The sequence below is a fragment of the Chiloscyllium plagiosum genome, unplaced genomic scaffold (assembly GCF_037043375.1).
Source record: "Chiloscyllium plagiosum isolate Xiang-an unplaced genomic scaffold, Cpla_swu_hap1 HiC_scaffold_12, whole genome shotgun sequence".
NCBI classification, from domain to species: domain Eukaryota; kingdom Metazoa; phylum Chordata; class Chondrichthyes; order Orectolobiformes; family Hemiscylliidae; genus Chiloscyllium; species Chiloscyllium plagiosum.
The window spans coordinates 2,849,106-2,875,696 of record NW_028270150.1 but is presented as its reverse complement, the minus strand read 5'-3'; the positions used below and the strand labels follow the sequence as shown (position 1 = coordinate 2,875,696).

The 26,591-nt window shown below is 43.3% G+C and overlaps 1 protein-coding gene across 2 annotated transcripts in view; it reads left to right on the top strand.

Moving 5' to 3' along the window:
• The first annotated feature begins 21,104 nt into the window (after positions 1–21,104).
• Positions 21,105–26,591, top strand: part of LOC122555444 (homeobox protein PKNOX1) — a 114,887-nt gene continuing 109,400 nt past the window's right edge. Inside the window, exon 1 of one of the 2 annotated variants that reach the window (XM_043701451.2) lies at positions 21,105–21,317. Coding sequence is in view for 1 of the 2 variants with exons in the window: in XM_043701450.2 (XP_043557385.1) it covers positions 22,536–22,600 (65 nt within the window). In the remaining variant the exon portion in view is untranslated. Of the gene's footprint in view, positions 21,318–21,727; positions 22,601–26,591 lie in introns of those variants that run through there. The other variant, XM_043701450.2, reaches the window with a different exon arrangement.

Genomic DNA, 26,591 nt, shown 5'->3' with positions numbered 1-26,591 from the left:
CAAAACTATAGTCAATGGGAAGAGGTCAGTAATCTCAGCTTAAGGACATCTCTACAATAGTTGATCAGGCTAATGCCTTTGGCTCAAATATCTTCAACTACTTCACTTATGATCTTCCCTCCATCACAAAGTGGGGCTATTTGCCGATGATTGCACAATGTTCAGCACCATTCACAACTCCTCAGGTCATGACCAAATGTAGTAAGACTATGTAACATGGAATGAAGAGCAGGACTAAGTCATTCAATAAGATCATATCTGATCGGATTGTAACCTCAAATTCACATTTCTCCCCCTTAAACAGAATCCACCCACCTCTGCCTTAAAAAATGTTCAAGGACATTTCACATCCCTTCACATCCTCTTCAGGAAGACAGTTCCAAAGACATATTAGCTTCTGAAATAATTTCTCCTAATCTGTTTTAAATGTGCGAGTGCTGGTTTTTAAACAATGATCCCTAGTTCTAGATTCTCTCAGTAAAGGAAATATCCTGTCCACATTCACTCTGTCTCAACCCCTTATCATTTTATCTGTTTCACTAAAGTCATTGATTACTCTTCCAAACTCCAGTGAATACAAGCCTACCCTCTCCAAACTTTCTTCAGAAGATAATACACTCTTTCCAGGTATCAATCTAGCAAATCTCAGACGTGCCTCCAATGCATTTACATCCTTCTGTACATAAAATAACAATAGTGTACACCATACTGTACTTCAGACGTAGTGTCACTGTGCCCTGTATAACTAAAGCCTGACCTTCATTTTGTATCCAAAATCCTGAACAATATCTCAGGCAGTCATGAGGCAACTAACATACATGTAACTCAAGTACCAGACAATGACCATCACACACTCATTCAATGGTGTTATAATCACTGAATCCCCCATTAACAACGTTCTGGGGTTACCATTGACTAGCATATGGGACTGAGGTAGTGCACTGACATGGATAGAGAACTGTATGGGAGACCAAACAAAGAGTAGGAATAATTGGGTCTTTTTCTGAATGATAGCCAGTGACTCGTAGGATACCCTAGGCATTACTGTTCAAACCCCAGCTATTCCAGTGAATATACATTAATGATTTGGATGAGGAACTAAGTGCAATATCTCCAAGCTTGCAGATGATGCAACGCTGGGTGGGAGGAGAATGCAGAGTAGCATTCGTGTTATTTGGAGAAGTCAGGTGAGTAGGGCAGTACATGCTGGATGAAATATATGAGGTTGTCCACTTCGGGAGCAACATCATGAAGGGAGATGACTTTCTGAATGGCATTAGATTTGGAAAGAAGGAGATACAATGAGACCTGAGTGACCTTGTACACCAGTCACTGAAGGTAAGCAAGAAGGTATAGCAGGTGGTCAGGAAGGCAAATACTTTGTTGGCCTTCAAAACAAGAGGATTCAACTACAGGAGCAGGATATTGCAATTATACAGGACCTTGGTGAGACCACACCTGGAGCAATGCATGTAGTTTTGGCCTCCTTATCTGAGGAAGCTGTTCAAGCTGTGGAAAAAGTGTCACAAAGATTTACCAGGATGATTCCTGGAATGGCAAGACTGATGTATGAAGTGAGAGTGGATTGGTTAGAACTATATTCACTGGAGTTTAGCAGAATGAGGATGGTATCTCATACAAATCTATAAAATTCTATCAAAACCAGACAGGATAAAACAGGAAGGATGTTCCTGGTGACAGGAATCAAGAACAGGGGTCATGGTTTAAGGATTTAGGATAGGCTGTTTTGGACTGAGATGAGGAGAAATTTCACCTGAGAGTGAGGAGCCTGTGGGATTGTCTGCTGCACAAAGTGGTTGAGGCCAAAACACTGAACATTTTCAAGAAGGAGTTGGGTATAGTTCTTGGAGCTAAAGTGATCAGTGGGTCTGGGCAAAAGGAGGGACAGAGTCCTGAGATGGATGATCAGCCATGATCATGTTGAATGGTGGAACAGACTGAAAGGGCAGCATTGGTCACTTTTGCTCCTATTTTCTGTGTTATGTAAACAGGGATTTATCAGATGGCTGCTTAATTTCACAGCAAGGAATCTGATATTGTGAATGCAAGTTTTGTGGCAATGGCTTCCTGCAATGTGCAGATGAACAGGAGTGGAAGAATTGTTTACAAGGTAAGGTTGGAACTGGAGGCAAGTGACAGACACATAAACACAGAGAAAAGGCACAGAAGTGTGCGATTGTTCTTCCGAACAGAAGCTGCCAAGTCTTCAGGGTGGCATGGTTGCTCAGTGGTTAGCACTGCTGCCTCACAGCACCAGGGACCCAGGTTCAATTCCACCCTTGGGCGACTGCGTGGAGTTTGCACATTCTCCCCCGTGTCTGTGTGGGTTTCCTCCGGGTGCTCCGGTTTCCTCCCACAGTCCAAAGATGTGCGGGTCAGGTGAATTGGCCATGCTAAATTGTTCACAGTGATAGGTGCATGGCTCTGGGTGGGTTACTGTTCGGAGGGTCGGTGTGGACTTGTTGGGCCGAAGGGCCAGTTTCCACACTGTAGGAAATCTAATCTTTGCATGTAAAACAAATTTAAACTTTAGTTTAAACAAAAAAAAAATTGCCTTTCCTGTAGTGGCAGATGTAACTTTTGAATTGATGAATCAGAGACATTTGCCATGTGAATCACGCATGCTGGAGATCATGGCCAGTCAGATAGTAGAAGCTTGCTCTCTCCCCATGGATGCTGCCTGACCCGCTGTGATCTCCAGCATTTGTTGTTTTCAGAACAGATTCCAGCATCGGCAGTAATTTGCTTGTTCCATGTGAACCAGTTGCTCTATACTTCTTGTAAACCAGGGGAAGGTTTAGGCAAAAGATTTACTGAACAACAAGGGTCTGGCTAGCCGAGGAAGGAAAATCTGAACATCAGAATCAAAACATAAGAGTTACCAGTTGGTTTTTGTTCTCCCAATCATCTATTTTCCCTGTTTGTTTGTCTGTGTATACGGGATGCTTATCAGGGATTTGAGGTTTAGTAAATAGTGTTATATGGCAATAGTTTCTATCAGTTTACTTCTTCCTATAGTCTAATTACTTATAACAAATAATTCTTGTTTTGTATAGAAACATGGACCATGCTTTTCATCAAACTTAGTCTGAATGTCAGGTACCATGCATACCTTAATAAAAACTCAAACATTTAATTTGACTCTGGGAATAGTGGGGGCTTGATTAATGGAGTGCCAATCCAATGGGTCATAACACAACCTTTGCCTGTTTTCACAATAAATATGTTAATTGACTAGGTTTAATAAAGTGACTTTCTTGCAAGTATTGACTCTTCATTTCCACCTGAGCTTATTTTTCTAGACTTAAAAAATAAGGATGTTGTTTAATTGGTGGAGATTCTGGGGAGAGGTGATAGCTTAATGGTGTTATTTATCATTGAGACTCAAAAATCTAACAGGGATCAAAGTGACAACATTTTCACGCAGAGGGTGGTGCATGTATGGAATGAGCTGTCAGAGGAAGTGGTGGAGGTTGGTACAATTAAAGCATGAAATAGGCTTCTGGATGGGTATATGAACAGGAAGGGTTTGGAGGGATATGGGCCAAGTGCAGGCAAATGGGACTAGATTAGGCTAGGATATCTGGTCAGCATGGACAAGTTGGACCGAAGGGTCTGTTTCTGTGCTGTACATCTCTATGACTCTACGACTAACTCACTGGAGGAGGAAGCTCGACAAATATCCCCCTCCTCAATGGTGGAGGAGACCAGAACATCAGTGCAAAAGGTCATAGAACATAGAAAAGTACAGCACAGGACAGGCCCTTCAGCCCACGATGTTGAGCTGAGGATTGTTCCTAATCCAAAATAAAATAACCTAACCTACGCACCCCTCAACTCACTGCTATCCATGTGAATGTCCAGCAGTCACTTAAATATCCCCAATGACTCTGCTTCCACCACCACCGCTGGCAATGCATTCCATGCATTCACAACTCCCTGTGTAAAGAACCTACCTCTGACGTCTCCTTCATACCTTCCTCCTAATATCTTAAGATTATGACCCCTTGTCCCAATCAATCCTGCCCTGGGGAAAAGTCTCTGGCTATTGACTCTATCTAAGCCTCTCATTACCTTGTACACCTCGATCAGGTGTCCTCTCTTCCTCCTTCTCTCCAGAGAGAAAAGTCCGAGCTTAGTCAACCTTTCTTCATAAGGCAAGCCCTCCAGTCCAGGCAGCATCCTTCTTTGCACCCTCTCCAAAGCCTCCACCTCTTTCCTATAATTGGGCGACTAGAACTGGACACAATATTCCAAGTGTGGTCTCACCAGGGACTGGTAGAGCTGCAGCAAAACCTCGCGGCTCTTAAACTCGATCCCTCTGTTAATGAAAGCCAAAACACCATATGCTTTCTTAACAACCCTATCCACTTGGATGGCAACTTTGAGGGATCTATGTACTTGAACACCAAGGTCCCTCTGTTCCTCCTCACTGCCAAGAATCCTGTCTTTAATCCTATATTCAGCATTTGAGTTCGACCTTCCAAAATGCATCACTTCGCATTTATCCAGGTTGAACTCCATCTGCTGTTTCTCAGCCCAGCTCTGCATCCTGTCTATGTTGCGCTGCAGCCTGCAGTAGCCCTTGATACTATCGACAACACCTCCAACCTTTGTGTCATCTGCAAATTTACTAACCCACCCCTCAACCTCCTCATCCAAGTCATTTATAAAAACTACAAAGAGCAGACACCGCTCAACACTGACCTCCAGGCAGAATATTTTCCATCTACAACCACTCTCTGCCTTCTGTCAGCCAGCTGATTCTGAATCCAGATAGCCAAATCTCCCTGTATCCCATACTTCCTCACTTTATGAATGAGCCTACCATGGAGAACCTTATCAAATGCTATGCTGAAGTCCGTATACACCACATCCACTGCTCGACCTTCGTCAACCTGTCTCATCACCTCCTCAAAGACTTCAATAAGATTTGTGAGGCATGACCTGCCCCTCACAAAGCAATGCTGACTGCCTTTAATCACACTATGCTTTTCCAAATAGTCATAAATCCTATCCCTCAGAATTCTTTTCAAAACCTTGCTGACCACAGACGTAAGACTGACAGGTCTGTAATTGCCAGGGATTTCCCTATTACCCTTCTTGAAAAGAGGAACAACATTCACCTCCTTCCAATCCTCCGGTAAGACTCCCGTGGAGAGTGAGGAGGCAAAGATCTTCGCCAGCGGCTTAGCAACCTCCTTTCTCACTTCCCGGAGCAGCCTGGGCTAAATCTGGTCTGGCCCTGAGGACTTATAAATTTTAATGTTTGCCAAAAGTTCCAGCACATCAGCTTCATCAATCTCGATCTGTTCAAGCCTGTATCCCAGCTCCTCAAAGTTCTCATTCACAACAAGGTCCCTTTCCTTAGTGAAAACCAAGCCAAAAGCTCATTTCGGGCTTTCCCCTATCTGCTCAGACTCCATGCATAAGGTTGAAGCTTTCACAACAATCTTCAGTCAAGTGGATGATCCATCTCAGCCTTCTTCAGTGGTCCCCAGCTTCACAGATACCAGTCTCCAGCCAATTCAATTCACTTCATGTGGGATCAAGAAACAGTTGGAGATGCTGGATACTGCAAAAGCTACAGATCCTGACAACATCCTGGCAATAGTACTGAATACGTGTGCTCCAGAACCTGGCTTCCCTAGCTAAGCTGTTCTGGTACCTGACTATGTGGAAGATTGCCCAGGTATCTTTTGTACACAAGAAGTAGAACAAATCCAACGAGGCCAATTCCCACCCCATCAGTCTACTCTCGACCATCAGTAACATGATCGGAAGTGTCACCAACACGGCTATCAAGCAGTACCTGCTCAGCAATAACCTGCTCAGTGAGGCCCAGTTTGGGTTCCCCCAGGGCCACTCAGCTCCTGACCTCATTACAGCCTTGGTTCGAACATGGACAAAAGAGCTGAATTCCAGAGGGGAGGGGAGAGGGACAGCCCTAGACATCAAGGCTGCATTCAACCGAGTGTGCCATCACAGAGCCCTAGCAAAACTGGAATCAATACTGGGGGCAAACTCTCCGGTGGTTAGAGTCATACCTGGCACACAGGAAGATGATTGTGGTCAGTCATCTCAGCTCCAGGACATCTCTGCAGAAGTTCCTCAGAATAGTGTCCTAGGCCCAACCATCTTCAGCTGCTTCATCAATGACCTTCCCTCCAATCATGACGTCAGAAATGGGGATGTTTGCTGATGATTGCACAATGTTCAGCACCATTTGCAACTCCTCAGATACTGAAGCAGTCCATGTTCAAATGTAACAAGATCTGGACAATATCCAGGCTTGCGCTGGAAGTGGCCAGTAACATTCATGTTCCACAAATGTCAGGCTATGACCATCACAAACAAGACATAATCTAACCACCGCCCCTTGACATTCAATGGTGTTATCATCACTGAATCCCCCGCTATCAACATTCTGGGAGTTATCATTGATCAGAAACTCAACTGGACTCACCACATAAACACAGTGTCTGCGAGAGCAGATCAGATGCTCGGAAAGTTACTCATTCTCTGACTCCCCAAAGCCTGTGCAGCATCTGCAAGACACAAGTCAGGAGTGATAGAATACTCTCCACTTGTCTGGATGGGTACAGACCCAAAAACGCTCAAGAAGCTTCCAGGACAAAGCAGCCGCTTGACTGGCGCTGCATCCACAAGCTTCCACTCCCTCCACCACAGACACTCAGTAGCAGCAGTGTGTATCATCTATAAGATGCACTGCAGAAATTCACCAAAGATCCTTAGACAGCATCTTCCAAACCCACTTCCATCCAGAATGACAAATGCAGCAGATACATGGGAACACCACCCCCTGCAAGTTCCCCTCCGAGCCCCTCACCATCCTGACTTGGAAATACATTGCTGGTCACTGGGTCAAAATCCTGGAATTCCCTCCCTAAGGGCATTGTGGGTCAATCTATAGCATGTGGACTGCAGTGGTTCAAGAAGGCAGCTCACACCCTTCTCAAAGGCAACTAGGGACAGGCAATAAATACCAGCCAGCCAGTATTTCCACATCCCAAAAATAAATAAATAGATCCCCTACAGCCATATCATGCCTAGATATCATGAGACACTCTGGTATATCTCTACAGATTTCTTTAAGTTTCCTAAATAACATTCCCAGATCTTCCCCTTTTCTTTTCTTGAAGTACAAGAATAGTGTGTCTAACCATCCCATTATTTCAGTAATGACTCATCGGATAGTTGAAGATTCCCTTTGTGAACTATCCATCTCATCTTTGACCTCATGTTTGCTCTAGACTTGCTGTAAGAGTTTTACAACATGGAAGAAACCTGTTGGTCCATCTTCCACATTCACCTCTAGATCACTAATGTAGACAACAAACTGCAGGGGGCCCAGCACAAACCCTTCTGGACACAGGTCACACAAACACTCTTTGACCATCACTCTGTGCTTTCTTCCACTAAACTAATTTGGATCCAATTTGTCATATTGCCCTAGGTCCCACGGGGGTTTTAGCTTATTAACCAGCCTTCCATGCAAGACTTAGTCAAAAACTTTTCTGAAGTCTATGCAGACTATGTCAACTCATTACCCTCATTCACACATCGAGTCACCTCCTCGAAAAACTCAAACCTAATTCAAACTCGCCTGAGAAAGCCATGGTGATTAATCTTGATTTGGTTGTACATTTGCTCGCTGAGCTGGTATATTTGTTCTCAGACATTTCATCACCATGCTAGGTAACATCGTCTGTGAGCCTTCGATGAAGCGCTGGTGTTCTGTCCCGTTTGCTATTTATGTGTCTTGGTCTGTGATGGTGGGTGATATCACTTCTGGTTCTTTTTCTGAGAGGTTGGTAAATGGGGTCCAAATCCATATCTTTGTTAATGGAGTCCCCGTTTGAATGACAGGCCTCCAGGAATTCCCGGGTGTGTCTGTTTAGCCTGTCCTTGGATGGATGTGTTGTCCCAATCGAACTAGTGTCTCTCTTCGTCTGTGTGTATGGATACTAGTGATAGTTGGTTATGTCTTTTGGTGGCTAGTTGGTGCTCATGTATCCTGGTGGCTACTTTCCTACCCATCTGTCCAATGTAATGTTTGTTATGTTTTGAAAATGTGGGTGGACTGTATCTTTAAGAGAGTAAAAGCTAGCAGTGACAGCACCAATGTTCTCAATAAGACACAATTTAACATGTGCTCCAGCTACTGGGGTAGCTAGTTGCCTGGAAACGACAAAACAGATTCAAATTAGACCAATCAGTTTCAATTATACCCCGGAAAATACCAAACTCCAATCCAAATTGAATTGAGTATATTAACAATCTTAAAAGCCAGTGACACAATCCGATGCTTGGGGGGTATAAGACTGGGGGAAAAATTGAACAGTTGACATGAGAACTGCCAAGCCCCAGCATATAAAAAGATAGCCTGAAAATAGCTCTCTTAAAAGGTACCTTTATCGATCAGTAACCTGTGAAGCAGAAATCCCTCAAAAGGAAAGAAGATTGGAATTCAGAGAAAATGAAAGCTGCCTGGTTTTGAGATAATCGTAGTCAGAAGCTTTATTGGATCAGTATTATAGAAGGGAAGGTAATAGGTAGGTTAGAGGAAGGAATTGTGAATAGTGTTAGTTAATCATTCTCTGTTTTACTTTAAGAAATAAAGTTGTTAATTTTTACTTTAAGTAGTTCTTGGCCACTTGAATTTTCACAGATTACTGCATGGGATAAATCTTGTCTGTGTTGCTGGTTTTAAATTAAGCTGGAGAGTTTATCCTGTGTTGTAACACTTGTAGTCCTTGCGGATGTTTTGTACATGATGTTTGTTCTGCTGGTTGTTGGTACAGGGTCCTTTAAATTCACCAGGAGCTGTTTCAGTCTGGTGGTAGGTTTGTGAGCTACCTTGATACTGAGGGGCCGGAGTAGTCTGGTTGTCATCTCTGAGATGTCTTTAATGTATGGCAGGGTAGCTGGACTCTCTGGGTGTGTGGTATCTTCTTGTTTAGGACTGTTGTGTAGGAATCTGCGGTCTGCGCTTATCGGGTACTCGTTGTTCCTGAAAACATTGTATAGGTGTTTTTCCTCGGCTTCTCATAGTTCCTGGGTGCTGCAGAGTGTTGTGGCTCATTTAAATAATGTCCTGATGCAGCTCAGTTTGTGGATGATTACTCCTGTGGTTGAGTATCTGGTCAGTGTGTGTGGCTTTGCTGTAAAGGCTGGTCTGCAGCTCTCCATTGGCTTTTCATTCTACTGTGATGTCTAGGAAGGGGAGTCTGTTGTTGTCCTCTGAAATGTCTGAGAACAAATCTACCAGCTCAGCGAGCAAACTTACAACCTGATCCACAGCCTGAGCTACAAATTTTCTCCAAAATCATATTCTTGATTTATTCACGCTTCTCAAAACGGTGATTAATTCTGTCCCTCAGATTTTTTTTCCAACAGATTCGCAATCTGTAGTTTCCTGTTTTAGCCATCTCACCTTTCTTGACCAATATTACGTTAGCTGACCTCCAGTCACCTCTCCTGTGCCAGGAGGGGATTTGAAAATTAATGTAAGAACCCCTGCAATCTCCTCCCACAGCAGATTTGGATGCATCTCATTTGGACCTGGGGGACTTCCACAACAATAAGCTTGCTAAGACTGTTGAGAGAGACAGATAGAGAGAAAGAGAGATAGAGAGAGAGAGACAAAGACTGAGAGAGAGAGAGAGAGAGAGAGTAGATTTTATTTGTCATTTCTACCATATACAATTGATCCAGTTAAAACGAGACAGTGTTCCTCCAGGACCGATGGTGCTACATGGACAGCTCAAACTTCACAATCATACACGGCATAAAGTGCAAAACACGCAAGTTACAGTATAATAGAAGAATGATAAATAATAGACATTTTTCTAGCAGCAATTATTAAGTTTTACTTTAACTAGTTCTTGGCCTATCGAATTTTCACAGATTACTGCACAGGATAAATCTTTTCTGTGCTGCTGGTTTTAAATTAAGCCGGAGAATTTCAGATGGGAAAGTGTCCGATCATAGTATGTTAAGGAGCCTGATGGCTTAGGGGGAAGACACTGTTACACAGTCTGGCTGTGAGAGACCGAATGCTCCAGTATCTTCTGCCAGATGGCAGGAGGGAGAAGAGTTTGAGTGAGGGGTGTGTAGGGCCTTCCACAATGCTCTTAGCCTTTCGGATGCAGCGTGTGGTGTAAGTGTCTGTAATGGAGAGGAGAGAGAGATCCCAATGATCCTCTCAGCTGTCCTCACTATCCATTGTAGGGTCTTACAATCAGAGATGGTGCAATTCCCGAACCAGGCAGTGATGCAGCAGCTCAGGGTACTCTCAATGAACTCTCTGTAGAATGGGGTGAGGATGGGGGGTGGTGAGAGGTGGGCTTTCCTCAAGTAGAGACGCTGCTGGGTTTTCTTGGCTATGGTGCTGGTGTTGAGGGACCAGGCCTAATACATCCTGCTTGTCAATTGTAACTTATTAAAGTATACCACAAGTAAATCCACTTCCTTGATATCTCCCTACCTTCTCTATCATGAATACAGATGCAAAGTACTCATTTGAACACTATCTATGTTTTCCAGCTCCACCCACACTTTGTCACTTAGGCCCCTGATGGTCCCCACTCTTTAAAATAAATGCAAAATACTGCGGATGCTGAAAATCTGAAACAGACATTCTGAAGACTCAATGTTAACTCTGTTTCTCTCTCTCTATAGATGCTGCCAGATCTGCTGAGTTTCTCCAGTTTCTTCCCACTATTTCCAGGGTTATCTCCTTGCCCCAAAGATACAAATGCCTTTAGACTTTCCTTTATGTTATGCAGTACTTATTTCCCAAATACACCACTACTACACCACTACTCCCTCCCCACTCATCCCCCCCCCCCACTTTCTGCCTCCAGGGTTTCAAGAACGTAGTATCTACTATAAGCTTTTTGCCTTCATGCAATTTGGTGACTCCAGCACTACAGGGAAAAACAAATTGGCTAGACCTTGTCTTATATTAAAATTGGCCTTGCCCCAATTCAAAACTTTTATTTTTGGTCCAACTTTGTTTTTTTTTCCATTGCCAACTTAAGCTTTTACTGAGTTATAGTTACCACCGCTAAATGCTTTATCCCTTACACTTGGGCCACTTGCCTGGCTTCATTCCCTAAATTTAGGTTGGGCATTGTGCCCTCTTGTTGGAGTTTCCACATGCTCGCTTGGACAAAAATTTAAGAATTCCACCCACTCTCAGCCTTTCATATTTTGTCTGTCCTAGTTAATTAGGGAATTAAAATCCTTCATATTATTATCCTATTAATTTTAAAATTCTGTGAAATTTGTCTTGATATCTGCCTTCTGTCCCTCCCTGACGGTTTGGGTGTGGATTGCATGCTGTCAATAATGTGATTGCTCTTTTTTGTTTTTAAGTTCTACCAAAGGTCCTCAATTGAGGAGCCTTCTAACATATCGTCCCTCCTTATGACAGACATTGACTCTTTGATCAAAATTGCAAAGCACCTCCTCTTTAACACCTGACCCCATACACTCGATCTCACTTGAAGAATCTATACCTTGGAAATTTGAGCTGCCATATCTGTCCCTACCTCAACCGTGTCTCTGTAATAACAATGCTGTCATATCTCCATGTCAGTCAACACCCTCGACTCCTCTGCCTTACTTGTAAGATTTAGAGTCATAGAAATGTACAATATGGAAACAGACCCTTTGGTCCAACTCGGACATGCCAACCAGGTATCCTCACCTATTCTAATCCCATTTGCAAGCACTTGGCCCATATCCTTCTAAACCCTTCCTATTCATATGCCCATCCAGATGCCTTTTAAATGTTGTAATTATACGAGCCTCCACCACTTCCTCCGAGTATCCTGAAGCAATAAAATGCCATTCACCTTTGCGCCTTCACTCTACATGTCCTGCTTGTCAGACTAACTTGGCTTTTATTTCTTATTTGCCTGTGCACCTGCACCATTATATGTCCATGCTGTGTCCCACCCCATTGCCAAATTAGTTCAAACCCCTACCAACCACACTAATAAACCACCACCACTATTCCCCCAATCCCTGCCAGCATATTGGTACTGTTGTAATTCAGATGCAATGAGTCATACTTGTACAGGTCCCACTTTCCACAGAAATGGACCCAGTGATCTAGAAATCTAAAGCCCTCCTTCCTGCACCAACTCCTCCTCAGCCACACATTCATAGAAAAGTAGGAGCAGGAGTAGGCCATTCAGCCCCTTTTCCACCATTCACTAAGGTCAAGGCTGATCTATGGCCTAACTTCATATACCTGCCTTTGCCCCATATCCCTTGATACCTTGGATGAACAAAAATGTATTTATCTCAGATTTAAAACTAAAGCACCAACTGCCCTTTGTGGAACAGAGTTCCAGACCTCTCCCACCTTTTTGTGTGTAGAAGTGCTTCCTAACACCTCTCCTAAACAGTCCAGCCCCAATTCTCAGACTATGCCCCAAGTTCTATAACCTCCAACCAGTTGAATACTTTATCCTTATTAACCTGTCTTTTCCTATTCATATTTTTAAGACTTCAATCAGATTCACACTGGAAAGAGACAATGTTGTCAAGGAGAATACTGAGATACAGGCCACTAGATTAGACAGGATTAAGGTTCATAAGGAGCTGTTAGCAATTCTGAAAATTGTGAAAATAGGTAAGTCCCCCTGGGCTGGATGGGATTTATCCTAGAATCCTCAAGGAAGCCAGGGAGGAGATTGCAGAGCCTTTGGATTTGATCTTTATGTTGTCATTGTCTACAGGAATAGTACCAGAAGATTGGAATGCTGTCCCCTTGTTCAAGAAGGGGAGTAGAGACAACCCTGGTAATTATAGACCAGTGAGCCTTACTTTGGTTGTGGATCAGGTATGGGCAAAGGTAGGATATAAGAGATAGGATTTATAATCATCTAGAAAGGAATAAGTTGATTAGGGATAGTAACACAGTTTTGTGAAGGGTAGGTTGTGCCTCACAAACCATATTGAGTTCTTTGAGAAGGTGACCAAACAGGTGGATGAGGGTAAAGTGGTTGATGTGGTGTAATCGGATTTCAGTAAGGTGTTTGATAAGGTACCCCATGGTAGGCTATTGCACAAAATACAGAGGCATGGGATTGAGGGTCATTTAGTGTTTTAGATCAGAAATTGGTTAGCTGAAAGAAGACCGAGGGTGGTGGTTGATGGAAATGTTCATCCTGGTGTTCAGTTACTAGTGGGGTACCGTGAGGATCTGTTTTGGGTCTACTGCTGTTTGTCATTTTTATAAATGACCTGGATGAGAGCATAGAAGGATGGGTTAGTAAATTTGCAGATGAACTAAGATAAGTGGAGTTGTGGATAGTGCTGAAGGATGTTGCAGGTTACAGAGGGACAAAGATAAACTGCAGAGCTGGTTTGAGAGGTGGCAAATGGAGTTTAATGCGGAAAAGTGTAAAGTGATTCACTTTGGAAGGAGCAACAGGAATGCAGAGTACTGGGCTAATGGTAAAATTCTTGGTAATGTAGATGAGGAGAGAGATTTCAATGTCCATGTAAATAGATCCCTGAAAGTTGCCTCCTAGGTTGATAGGATTGTTAAGAAGGCATATGGTGAGGATTCAAGATGGTGGTGACCCAGTAGGTCTGAGTTTGATGAGCTCTGCCCAGGACCCACGCAAAGTGGAGTACCTGCCCTCTCAATTTTTAAACTACTAAAAATAGCTTTTTCCCAGCAGCTACAGTCATTTTGCACTAAACTTTAGTAGTTTGGTACATTCTAAAATGACTAAAAATAAAGTTCGCAACAGGCAGGGGACCCCTCCCCCTCCCCCCGCAGCAACAGATGCGGCCGCCCCAGGGGACTTACCTACAGAGGCAAGCCTGATCTCTGAGTTTGTTAAGCTCTGAGAGAAGATCGATGCTTCAATGGAGGAGACCCAGTCCAGGTGGGAGTCGATCTTGGTCATGGTGCAGGAGAATGACCGAGAGATCGAGAATCTCGGGCTGCGTGTTGGAGGGATAGAGCAATGAGACCGCTGCTGAATCATCCATGGGTCAGGTCTGGGCTCTGGACCGTCGAGTCCGGGCCTTGCAAGAGCAGATCGACAACCTCGAAAATTGAGATCATTGGAAGAATATTTGGTTGCTGGGCCTTCCTGAACGGGAGGAGGAAGGCCAGCTTATGGATTTTTTGGAGCAATGGCTCCCACAACTGGTGAAGCTGGAGTCGGGGCTGGGCCAAGTGTGGGTTGAACTGGCCCACTGGGTTGCTATGCGCAGGCCCAGGTCGGACCAACACGCCCACCCGGTCCAAGTGTGATTCCAGCACCATAGGGAAAAACAAATGCTGCTGGAGCCCTCCAGAGTTTTGGGGAAGGATCCCCAAGCAGTGGTATACAAGTGATCCAAAATAATGCTGTTCCAGGACTTTTCTCCAGTTGTGGTATGCATAAGGAAGGCTTCTGACGAGGTAAAGAAGTGTCTGAGGGATTTAAATATTCAGTATTCCATGAGATATACGACAACGCTGCACTTCAGTCATGGAGGGTCTGTAGATAACTTTGGATCACCGGAAAAAGTAAAAGAATTTTTGGATGCTCTCAAATAGATTGAAGTACTTGAACTATATGGACTATTACTTTATTTAACCCCCTTTCTTTCCCTCCTTCTTCCCCCTTTCTCTTTTCCATCCTTCCTTTGTGGGGGTTGGGGGGGGGTTCTTTCTCTTAATGCTTATTTATAACTTGCTTGGTTTATCTGGTTGTTGGGGGATATTTTTGAGTTTTGGGATTGTAATTTTATATTTTTTTTATGTTACTGTTTTGTTAAGAATGCCTAGGTAATAATATGGAGGAGAAAGTGAGGTCTGCAGATGCTGGAGATCAAAGTTGAAACTTTATTGCTGGAACAGCACAGCAGGTCAGGCAGCATCCAGGGAACAGGAGATTCGACGTTTCGGGCACAGGCCCTTCTTCAGGAATGGCCTGTGCCCGAAACGTCGAATCTCCTGTTCCCTGGATGCTGCCTGACCTGCTGTGCTGTTCCAGCAATAAAGTAATAATATGGAGGGGCGGGTTGGTTGCACACTTCTAATTTCTGTATTATAAGATATTGGTATTTGTTTATCTTACTTTGCAATGTCTGGGCTGAAGGCATGGCTGTAGTTGAGGGGTGTCATGGTGGGATTATTGGAAAGTAGGAGTGCCCCCTGTGGACAAGGGGGCAGTCTTCTCTTAATTATGTCTTGTGTTAATATTTTTTAGGAGTAGTTCTTAGTAGTCTTGATTTAATTGTTTTAAAGGTTGTATTTTTAAATTTATGTGAATTGTTTATGGTCTCTACTCAATGCTCCTTGAGTGGGGTTCTACCTCCTGGGGGGTCTCGGATTTTCTTGAACGATCATGGCTAGCCATTCGTTTCAATGGTGCACCTGGAATGTCAAAGGGAGCCACTCGCCAATTAAAAGGAAAAAGATACTATCAAGTCTTAAAAAAAGAGAGAGTTGATGTAGCCCTTTCACATCTGCTTGAAAAGGAACATCCAAAGCTGCAGCAAGAGGATTTGGTCAGGTGTTCTTTTCATCTTTCAGCTCAAAAAGTAGGAGAGTGGCCATTCTTATCCGGAAGAATTTTCTCTTCCAAATGCTAAGGCAGATAAAAGATGAGTCTGGATGCTTTATAATACTTAAACCCCTAATATATGGAGAGGAATACGGGATTTTGAATATGTATTGCCTCCCCGGCGCATTCTTTTAAATTCATAACAGATGCGCTCTCCAAGTTGGAGATATTAATTGTGTTATCGATCCCGAGGTGGATAGGATACCTTAGGAGCTCTGTGGGTATATCTCCGAGAGCTAGGCAGTTGGCTGATCTGAATAGGGAGTTGGGTTTGGTAGATGTGTGGAGGTGCCTTCACCCTGAGAGTAGAGATTTTACTTTTTATTCTAACACACACAAGTGTCATACCAGATTCAATATGTTTTTTGTCCCCTCGACCTTTCTGAATTTTATATTGTCCTGTAAAATAGGGAATATAGTTATTTCCGACCACGCAGCAGTGTATATGGATGTCAAGACTAGTGATGACAAGATGGGTTCCCGACATATGCATATGGGCCCTACTAGGATTCCAAGGGGTCTTAGTAATCTGGCTGTCATTTCTGAGACTTCTTTGATGTACGGTAAGGTGGTTAGGGTTTCTGGCTGGGTTTGGTCTACTTGTTGTGGTTTGTTCTTGAAGAATCTGCGCACTGTATTTTTTGAGTATCCGTTCTTCTTGAATACGTTGTATATAGGTGGTTCTCCTCTGTTTCAGAAATGACAGCCAGACTACTAAGACCCCTCGGAATCCTAGTAGCACACAAACCCACCAACACTCTCAAACAAGAACTCACAAACTTAAAAGACCCAGTACAACCCATGGACAAAACCAACGTCATCTACAAAATTCCATGCAAGGACTGCCACAAACACTACGTAGGACAAACAGGAAGAATGTTAGCCACCAGGATAAACGAACACCAGCTAGCCACAAAAAAACACGACCCCCTCTCCCTCGTAGCCCTACACACGGAGGGAAAAAAACCACCATTTCGACTGGGACAACACATCTATCCTGGGACAGGCTAAACAAAGACATGCCAGAGAATTCCTAGAGGCCTGGAACTCCAACCACAACGCCATAAACAAACACATAGATCTAGATACCATCTATCAACCCCTCAGAAAACAAACAGGAAATGACATCACCACAAACCCCAGGAACCCCATCCAGGCCAAATGTATAAATAGAAAGCAGGAGACAACAGCTTCGCTTCACTTGGAGGTCGCCACTGATGATGTTACCGAGCCAGGTAATGAAACATCTGGATATCAAACCTACAGCTCAGCGAGCAAACCTACACCCTAAATTTATTAGAGAAAGTAAGGCAGGACCTCCAACGCTGGGAAGATCGCCTGATATCCTGGCTAGGAAGAATAGCTTTGGTCAAGATGAATATTCTCCCTCGTCTATTATACCTCATGAGAATGCTTCCTTTGATGTTGCCGAGACAGGTGCTGCGTAAGCTTTATGGTTGGCTTGACTCTTTTATTTGGAGTCATAGACGGACCCTTATTAAATTAGAAAAGCTGCAGCTCCCCCAAGTAAGGGAAGGTCTAGATTTTCCAGATTTCAAGAAGTACCAACTGAGTTCTCTGTTATCATATGTGGCTGATTGGGTCTCTTGTGATCCACAATCAATTTGGCTGGATATTGAGGCTTCCCAAGCAAAATGTCCCCTCATCAATCTATTATTTATGGCTAAGATGAGAGTTATTGTGGATCATTGTAAAAACCCGATTGCACTAAACATAATCAAAGCTTGGAGAATGATGCGACAGGGTGAGGGTAATTTACAAAAAACCTCCCCCTTTACCCCCCATAGTGGGAATGTTAGGATTTCAGCCAGGCTTGACAGATGCTGGATTTAAAATTTGGGAGTCCAGAGGTATCTCCTGTTTGGGAGATCTATTCGATGGGGAGATCATGATGTCCTTCAAACAGTTGCATCAGAAGTTCGGGTTGCCAGGCAAGGACCTTTTTCGGTATTTTCAAGTACGAGACTTTGTGCAAAAAAAGACCACATTGATGACTAATCGGTACAAATCAGATATGGAAAGGAGAGTGATTCGGCTGATGGGTGCACCCTCAGTCAGCACTCTCTACCACTCGCTGGGTAATAAGATATCGAAGGACATGGAATGGTTATATAAAACCTGGACTCAAGAATTTGGGATGGAAATCTCCTTAGAGATGTGGGAGGATATCTGGGAAAATGCCAGGAAGATCTCTATCTGTAATAGAACTCAGGCTATTCAACTGAACATAGAACATAGAACAATACAGCACAGAACAGGCCCTTCGGCCCACAATGTTGTGCCGAACATTTGTCCTAGCCTAAGCACCCATCCATGTACCTATCCAATTGCCGCTTAAAGGTCGCCAATGATTCTGACTCTGCCACTCCCACAGGCAGCGCATTCCATGCCCCCACCACTCTCTGGGTAAAGAACCTATCCCTGCCATCTCCCCTATACCTTCCACCCTTCACCTTAAATTTATGTCCCCTTGTAACACTCTGTTGTACCCGGGGAAAATGTTTCTGACTGTCTACTCTATCTATTCCTCTGATCATCTTATAAACCTCTATCAAGACACCCCTCATCCTTCGCCGTTCCAATGAGAAAAGGCCTAGCACACTCAACCTATCCTCATACGACCTATTCTCCATTCCAGGCAACATCCTGGTAAATCTTCTCTGCACCCTCTCCAAAGCTTCCACATCTTTCCTGAAGTGAAGCGACCAGAACTGCACACAGTACTCCAAATGTGGCCTAACCAAGGTCCTGCACAGCTGCAACATCACTTCACAACTCTTGAATTCAATCCCTCTGCTAATGAACGCTAATACACCATAGGCCTTCTTACAAGCTCTATCCACCTGAGTGGCAACTTTCAAAGATCTATGAACATAGACCCCAAGATCCCTCTGCTCTTCCACCTTACTAAGAACCCTACCGTTAACCCTGTATTCCGCATTCTTATTTGTCCTTCCAAAATGGACAACCTCACACTTGACAGGGTTGAACTCCATCTGCCACTCCTCAGCCCAGCTCTGCATCATATCTAAGTCCCTTTGCAGCCGACAACAGCCCTCCTCACTATCCACAACTCCACCAATCTTCGTATCATCTGCAAATTTACTGACCCACCCTTCGACTCCCTCTTCCAAGTCATTAATAAAGATTACAAACAGCAGAGGACCCAGAACTGATCCCTGCGGAACTCCACTTGTAACTGGGCTCCAGGCTGAATATTTACCATCTACCACCACTCTCTGACTTCGACCGGTTAGCCAGTTTTCTATCCAACTGGCCAAATTTCCCTCTATCCCATGCCTCCTGACTTTCCACATAAGATACCACATAGGGCTCATATGGCACCAGAGCGGCTTGCAAAGTTCAAGGCAGGAGCATCCGCAATGTGCCCTGAATGTAAAATAGAAGTTGGTACTCTCACTCATTGTTTGTGAACAGGCCATAATATTTGTAGATATCGGTACAGTGTAGCGAACGCCTTGGCAAAGATTTTGGGAAGGGAGATTGGGTTGGACCCGGTGTCTCTCCTTTTGGGCTTTCCAAATCTTCATTCTCTGGATGCATACGGGAAGAAACTATTTACTATTGTCTCCTTTTGTGCGAGGAAAAACATTTTAGTAAGTTGGGTATCGGAAAATCCCCCAGGACTTCCGAATTCGTATAGGATAGTTATGGAATATATTCCCCTGGACTTCCTTATGAATATGGTGCACCAAAAAATGGAATTATTTTATTGGACATGGCAGTCCTTTTTGAACTAGATCGATGCAGATGTATCAGCCATACTGTTTAGGGCCTTTGTTTAGCTGTGAGGATGATGTTTGTTGGTTCGGGGGCCCCTGGGGGAAGAATCCCGAATAAATGCGGGTTTTGTTATGATTTGATATAATTTTATTTTGAATGCTTATTTATTTATTTACCTTCTTTTTTTGTTGTTAGTTATGTACTATATATAGAATCATTTTCTATATATAGAGTCTTCTTATATCTTATTTTGTGTTTTGGTAGTTTGTACAGTAGATTAGTAGTTAGTTTTCTTAATTTTATATTGATGCTGTAAAGTGGTTACACTATTTTGTGTTAATTTTGTAATTTTGTAAAAAAAACTCATAACCCATTTTCTTTTCAATATTAAAAATATTTACAACAAAAAAAAGGCATACGGTGTGTTTGTTTTTATTGGTAGAGGGATTGAGTTTCTGAGCCATGAGGTCAAGTTGTACCTGTACAAAACTCTGGTGCGACTGCACTTGGGAGTATTACGTACAGTTCTGGTCACCGCATTATAGGGAGGATGTGGAAGCTTTGGAAAGAGTTCAGAGGAGATTTACTGGGATGTTGCCTGGTATGGAGGAAAGGCCTTATGAGGAAATTGAGGCTGTTTTCATTAGAGAGGAGTTTGAGGTGACTTAATTGAGACATATAATCTTAATCAGAGGATTAGACGGTGAGAGCTTTTTTCCTCGGATAATGATGGCTAGCACGAGGTGACATAGCTTTAAATTGAAGGGTAATAGATATAGGACAGATGTCATAGGTAGTTTCTTTGCTCGGAGAGTAATAGGGGTGTGGAATGTCCTGCCTGCAACAGTAGTGGACTCGTCAACTTTACATTTAAATGGTCATTGGATAAACATATGGATGAAAATGGAATAGCGTATGTTAGAGGAGTTTACATTGGTTTCACAAGTTGGCACAACATCAAGGGCCTTTACTGCGCTGTAATGTTCTATGTTCTATATCAGTTAACCATCTAAATTCTAGAGAAAACAGGCCTAATTTGTAATATTTAATTCATCTGCTCCAGTCGCATTTCCCCAATAATGTTTAATTCCCCTTATCCACCCCTACCTTATAAATATTTAAAGATTCTGCATTCATCACATTTTTGAGGGGAATTCCAAAGAATCACAACTTTTGATATTTGTTTTCCTTCATTATTGTTTTAAATGGGTGACCCATTATTTTGAAACTGGGATGCCTAGTCCTAAGTTCTCCCATAACAGGAAAAGTAATCATAGAGATGTACAGCACGGAAACAGACCCTACTGTCCAACCCGTCCATGCCAACCAGATATTCCAACCCAATCTAGTCCCACCTGCCCCATATCCCTCCAAACCCTTCTCATTCATATACCCATCCAAGTGCCTTTAAAATGTCAAAAATCACACAATACCAGGTTATTGTCCAACAGGTTTAATTGGAAGCACACTAGCTTTTGGAGCGCTGCTCCTTCATCAGGTGGATTTTAACTGTTGCAATTGTACTAGCCACTTTATCACAACATCCACAGCTCCAGCACCCCCCACCCACAGGCTGCAAAAGGATGGACTGAGAACAGGCCCGACCTGGCTCTGACCCAGGGGACGGGGGCGGGGCCGGGGGTGTGTGTGGACGTGCCCTGCAGGGGGCGGTGCTAGAAGCGCTGGCTGGGGTGGGACCGGTCAAAGCTCCGCCCTTCTGATGAATATGTAGCGTCGTGTCCATTGTTGAAGGTGGGCCATGTGCGGGGCATGACCCACCCCCTCATGAATATGCAGTGAGCTACGCGCTGTGCGTGCCGGCTGTGGGGCGCACGGTGCGGCGTGTGCGTGCTGACGTTGTGCGCTGTGTGGGGCTGATTGCTGCAGCGAGGTGTCAGTCTGATGAAGATTGGCATTCAGGTAAGCTGTCAGTCAGCGCCCGCGGCCGGCCCCGCTTCCCGCCGCCGCCGCCGCCTGGCTGCCCGCCTTCCGCCTAGCGGGCCCGGGGCTCAAGGGAAGGCTGGGGAACAAAACCACCCGCTACCTCAGCCCGTCCTCACTCGGAGCGGGAGCGGCGTCCAGCTTCGGCCCAGCCCGGGGCCTTTCCCTTTGTGTCGCCGCCTGCGGATGGCGACGGGGCCGGCGATGGGGGGTGGGGGTGAAAGAGGGTGAGGCGCGCCTGTGCGCGTGCCCGTTCTTGCTGCTTGGGGAGCGGGTGTCGGGGCCGCGCAACGGGGGTGGGTCGCGGGGCGCAGTCCCGCGGAGCTTCCTGGTTGGTTGGAAAATGGCGCAATTGGACAATGGCGGCGGGGCGGTCGGGTGGCTTTTTGTTTTTAATAAACAGCAGCAGTGGCGAGTGCGCCCTCCAGCCTGTGTCTTGGCACCAAGCTGATGGACAGGCCCAGGCTTCATACCCAGACGCACAAAACTTCAACAACAGACTGTATCCTGATTAAAAACAAAACAGTGAAACTCAAAATGAAGTGAGAGACAAAAGCTGCGTGCTGAGTGCTATCGTGTCTCTACAGATAGATCGGAAATCAAAACATCACCAAATAATATTCTTGGCTTGGGACAGAAAACGCTCCTTGTCCACTCTTCACCAAATTTCTTCTACAGATTCTGCTTAAACCACTAATTCAATAAGTGTCTTCCAACACCAATTGATTTGACAAAAATATTATGTCACCAATATCCATCATAATCCACAAGGATGTCCAGAGTTTTGTCAACTTCAGTGAATGTTTTTAACAATAGGCAACGAACAAAGAGTTAAATATTATAATGTTGTCGTCTCCATGACTTGACTTTCCAGTTTTGCTAACACAGCCCCAGTTTTTCATCAAATGGCGTGACAATTTCTTAATAAGAAAATGTGCCTGTTTTTGCTAATTGCTCATTTTGGCAAATATGAACAAATTTAAGAGCTGGAAGTCTGTGGGCATTTTTGCAGTCCTTCATGTAAACATTTCTCACAGTGCATACAACACATCTGTATCCCAGCCCCAGCTCACCATCAATGTCTCCAAGGGATTGTCATGACCTTTCTGCTCTGCCAACTCCGTTGCTGATGCAACTTTAAACTATCGATGGACCAACTCTGTTTGGATGTATTCTGGGAGATGATCTCACCTTTAAATGCTGCTCTACAAAATCCTGGCATTAGTTGCCCAAAGTTTCAGTCAAAGTCTGAACTTCCCAAGGTTTGTAAGTCAGTCTCCATTTGACTTTTGAAAATCTGGTCTGCCTACTATAATGTCAGCTTCAAACAGGTGCTGCATAATAAAGGCTGTGGTGTGTGGAGTCCTAGAATCATAGAATTGTGGAAAAAGGCCATTCTGGATTGAAAGATCAGAACAGAAAACAGGGTTGCAGTTGAAATTTTCTTAGTTTGGCAAAAATGTTGTCCCTCAGGAGCGACTGTTATTCACGATATTTCATACAAATCATTTGGATTGAGTAGTTGGAGATTTGCAGTTGGACACCATGTTGAGAGTATAGGTGGAAGTTGTACCAACTTCCAAGAAGACAAATAGATTTAATAAGACAGTAGCAGAAGTAGGCCAATCAGCCCATCATGGCTGATCTGATAACCCTCAGCTTCATTTTCTTGCCTTTTCCCCAAAGCCCTTGATTCGCTTACTGATTAAAAATCGGTCTCCGCCTGAATATACTTAATGACCCAACCTCAACAGCCCTCTGTGGTAAAGATTTCCACAGATTCACTACTGAAAGAAGAACATTTTCCTTCGTCATAAATGTGCAATCTCATATTCAAGTTATTCCCTCTGGCCCCAGACTCTCCCATAAGGGATAACAACCTTTACGTATTTACCCTGCAAAGCCCCTTAAGAATCTTGAATGTTTCAATCAGGTTGACTCTCCTTCTAAGTTCACGAGCCCAACCAATACAATTTCTCCATGTGAGACAATTCTTCCATACCCTTCTTGTGACCCTTCTGTGAACTGCCTCCAATAGCAATATATCTTTCTTTCAATAAGGTGCCCAAAACTGTTTACAGTATTCCAGCCTGACTAATACCTTGTCCAGTTTTAGCAAACTCTCCCTATCTGTACAGGTAGCTCTTTGATTAATGTGATGGTTGCATTCTTGTGCAACCCTGTGTTATATAAAAATCACTTAAAATGTTGGCAATGTAATCATGCTTGAGAAAGTGTCCCCAATTTGTCAATTGCGTTGCAGCGAATTCACATTAACAAAATGCATGTTAAAGCAGAACAACCTATTTAATCCATTTCCTTTGAAGTAAAGGCCAACATTCTCTTTGCCTTCCCTGTTGTCCACTGAACTTGGTTGCTAGCTTTTTGTGATTCATTTATGAGGACTTTCAAACCACTCTGTTTTGTAGCTTTCTGAAGTCTTTCTCCATTTAAATAATATTTGGCTCTTCTATTCATCCTACTAAAATGCATAACCTCACATGTTTCCACATTATATTTCACCTACCAAGTCTTTTGCCTTGGTAGGTGATCTGACTATGTTCCTGCCATTTTTGTGTCGTCTGAAAACCTGGCTGTAGTATATTCACCTTCCTCTTCCAAATCAGTAACAAATATTGTAAATAATTGTGGTCCCAACACTAATACCTGTGCCAAACCATTCGTTAGAGTTTATTATTCTGAAAGTGCCCTCTTATCCCAAATCTCCATCATAGTTAGCTAATCCTGTCTGTACTAATAGACAAGTTATAACACTATGGGCTTATTGGGTAGCCTGATATGTGGCCTTTTATCATTACCTTCTGAAAATCCAAATAATATCCACTATCCTTTATCGATCCTGTTTGTTAGCTCCTCAGAAAACTCTAGTATGTTTATCAAGCACGATTTCCCCTTCATGAAGCCATGCTGATTCTGCATATCACATTCTATATTTCTATATGCTCTGCTGTTACATTCTTGATAATACACTTACAATTTCCCAAAACTGGAGGGTTTGTGCACAAGGACAGGATGGATAGGTTGAGTCATTTTTCATTGGAGAGTAGGAGGTTGAGAGGTAACCTTTTGGAGGTTTATAAGATCATGAGGGGTAAAGATAGAATGGTGAATGTCATTTCCTGGTGTGGGGACTTTCAAGACTGGGGGCATATTTTTAAGATGAAAGGATGAAAAGATTTAACAAAGACATGAGGGGCAATGTTTTTTAAAAATGTGTGGAATGAACGTCCAGAGGAAGTGGTGGATGCAGGTACAGTTACAACATTTAAAAGATATTTGAATAATTACATGAATAAGAAATGTTTGGAGGAATATGGGCCAATCACAGGCAGGTAGGACTAGTTTAGTTTGGGATTATGGTCAACATGGACTGATTGAACAGAAAGGTCTGTTTCCATGCTGTATGACTGTACAATAACAGATGGCCTATAGCTATTTGCCTTTTGTCTCCTTCCCTTTGTGGAATGTGTGATAAATGACAAATTAAATTTAACACAGAATGAGGCTATTCAAGTTGGTATAAGAATAAAGGAGCAATTTATTTTTTGGAAAAGGGGTAAATAAGTAGGATTGAGGAACAAGGACTCAAGTGAATGCAGATGTGCAAATGATGAGGCTTTAGAGTAATTAGCATCCAGGTAATTCTGCTGTAATGTGACAGTTGCGTTCTTGTGCCACCTGGCATTAGAGAAAAATTGCACTTCAGAAACAGCACTTAGTGTTGGCTATGTAATCAAGTTACAGCCAACACATGTTTCAAACGTTCACGCTTTAGAAATAGTGTCCCCAATTCATCAATCGTGTTACAGTGAATTTACATTAACGAAACGCACATTACAAAACCACCTGTACTGGAATTTATTTCTCAAAGAATGAAATACAGAAAAACATGGTGTTGTTAAATTCATATACTGCATAATTAGCCATCATTTGGAGTAATGCTTTCAATTCTGATTGACTAGCCATTCTATAAAATAGAACATAAAATTATAAGAAATAAGAGCAGGAGTAGGCCATTCAGTGAGTCAAGCCTTCCCACCGTTGATTAAGATGATGACTGATCTGATTGTGGTCTAAACTCCATTTTCTTACATGCCCTCCCTCCCATCTCCCCCTTGACTCCATTACTAATCAAAAATTGGTATAACATCCTTTGAACTGATTCAATAATCCAGCCTTCACTGGTGTCTGGGGAAGAGAATTCTGCAGACCAATTAACCACTGAGACAAATTTCTCATCATCTCTGTCTTAATGTGAGATACCTTATTTTTAAAATATGACCCCCAGTTTTAGATTCTTTCACAAGGGGAAACATCCTTCCACATGTATCTTGTCAACTCTTATCACCTGTCAGTCCTCTAAACTCTAATAGAGAGAGATCCAACCTACTTAGCCTGTCCTCAAAGACTGAGTACTCATCCCAGGAATCACCCAACTGAACCTACTTTAATTAACTTTCAATGCAAGTATATCCCTCATTAAGGAGGAGAAAGTGAGGACTGCGGATGCTGGAGATCAGAGCTGAAAATGTGTTGCTGGAAAGGCACAGCAGGTCAGGCAGCATCCAAGGAACAGGAGAATCGACGTTTCGGAGAAGGGATCATGCCCGAAACGTCGATTCTCCTGTTCCTTGGATGCTGCCTGACCTGCTGTGCTTTTCCAGCAACACATTTTCAGCTATCCCTCATTAAGGACAGTGACCAAAACTGTACACAGAAGTCTAGCTGTTGTTTCATAGCAATCCTCTCTACCGTCTATTAAGATTTCTTAATTTAACTCATAACATTCTATTTGCCTTTCTAATTACTTGCTGTACCTGTATACCTGCTAAACTGTAATGCACAGAATTGAACAAAATACTCCAGCTGAGATTGAATATATATTTGTACTTTTAAAAATAGTTTTCTTGTTTTTGTACTCTGTACCCCTTCTGATCAAGCCTAGAAATGTTAATGCTTTGTTAGCCACCTTCAACCTGTCCTTCAGTAATTTATGCACAGGTGACTCCCAGCTTCCTCTGCTCTGCCAACTCCTTTAGAACAATACCACCACTGTTTCTCCATGTTCTTCCTCCCAAAATGAATCACTTCACACCTGTTTGCATTTGACTTCATCTGCCACCTGTCTGCTCACTTCACCAAATTATTAGAAAGCATCAAAATGTTTCCTGTGCTTTAGCCATTTAAGAGGCATTTCCAGTTCAGATTTAAATCTCAAATATTTGTGGGGAA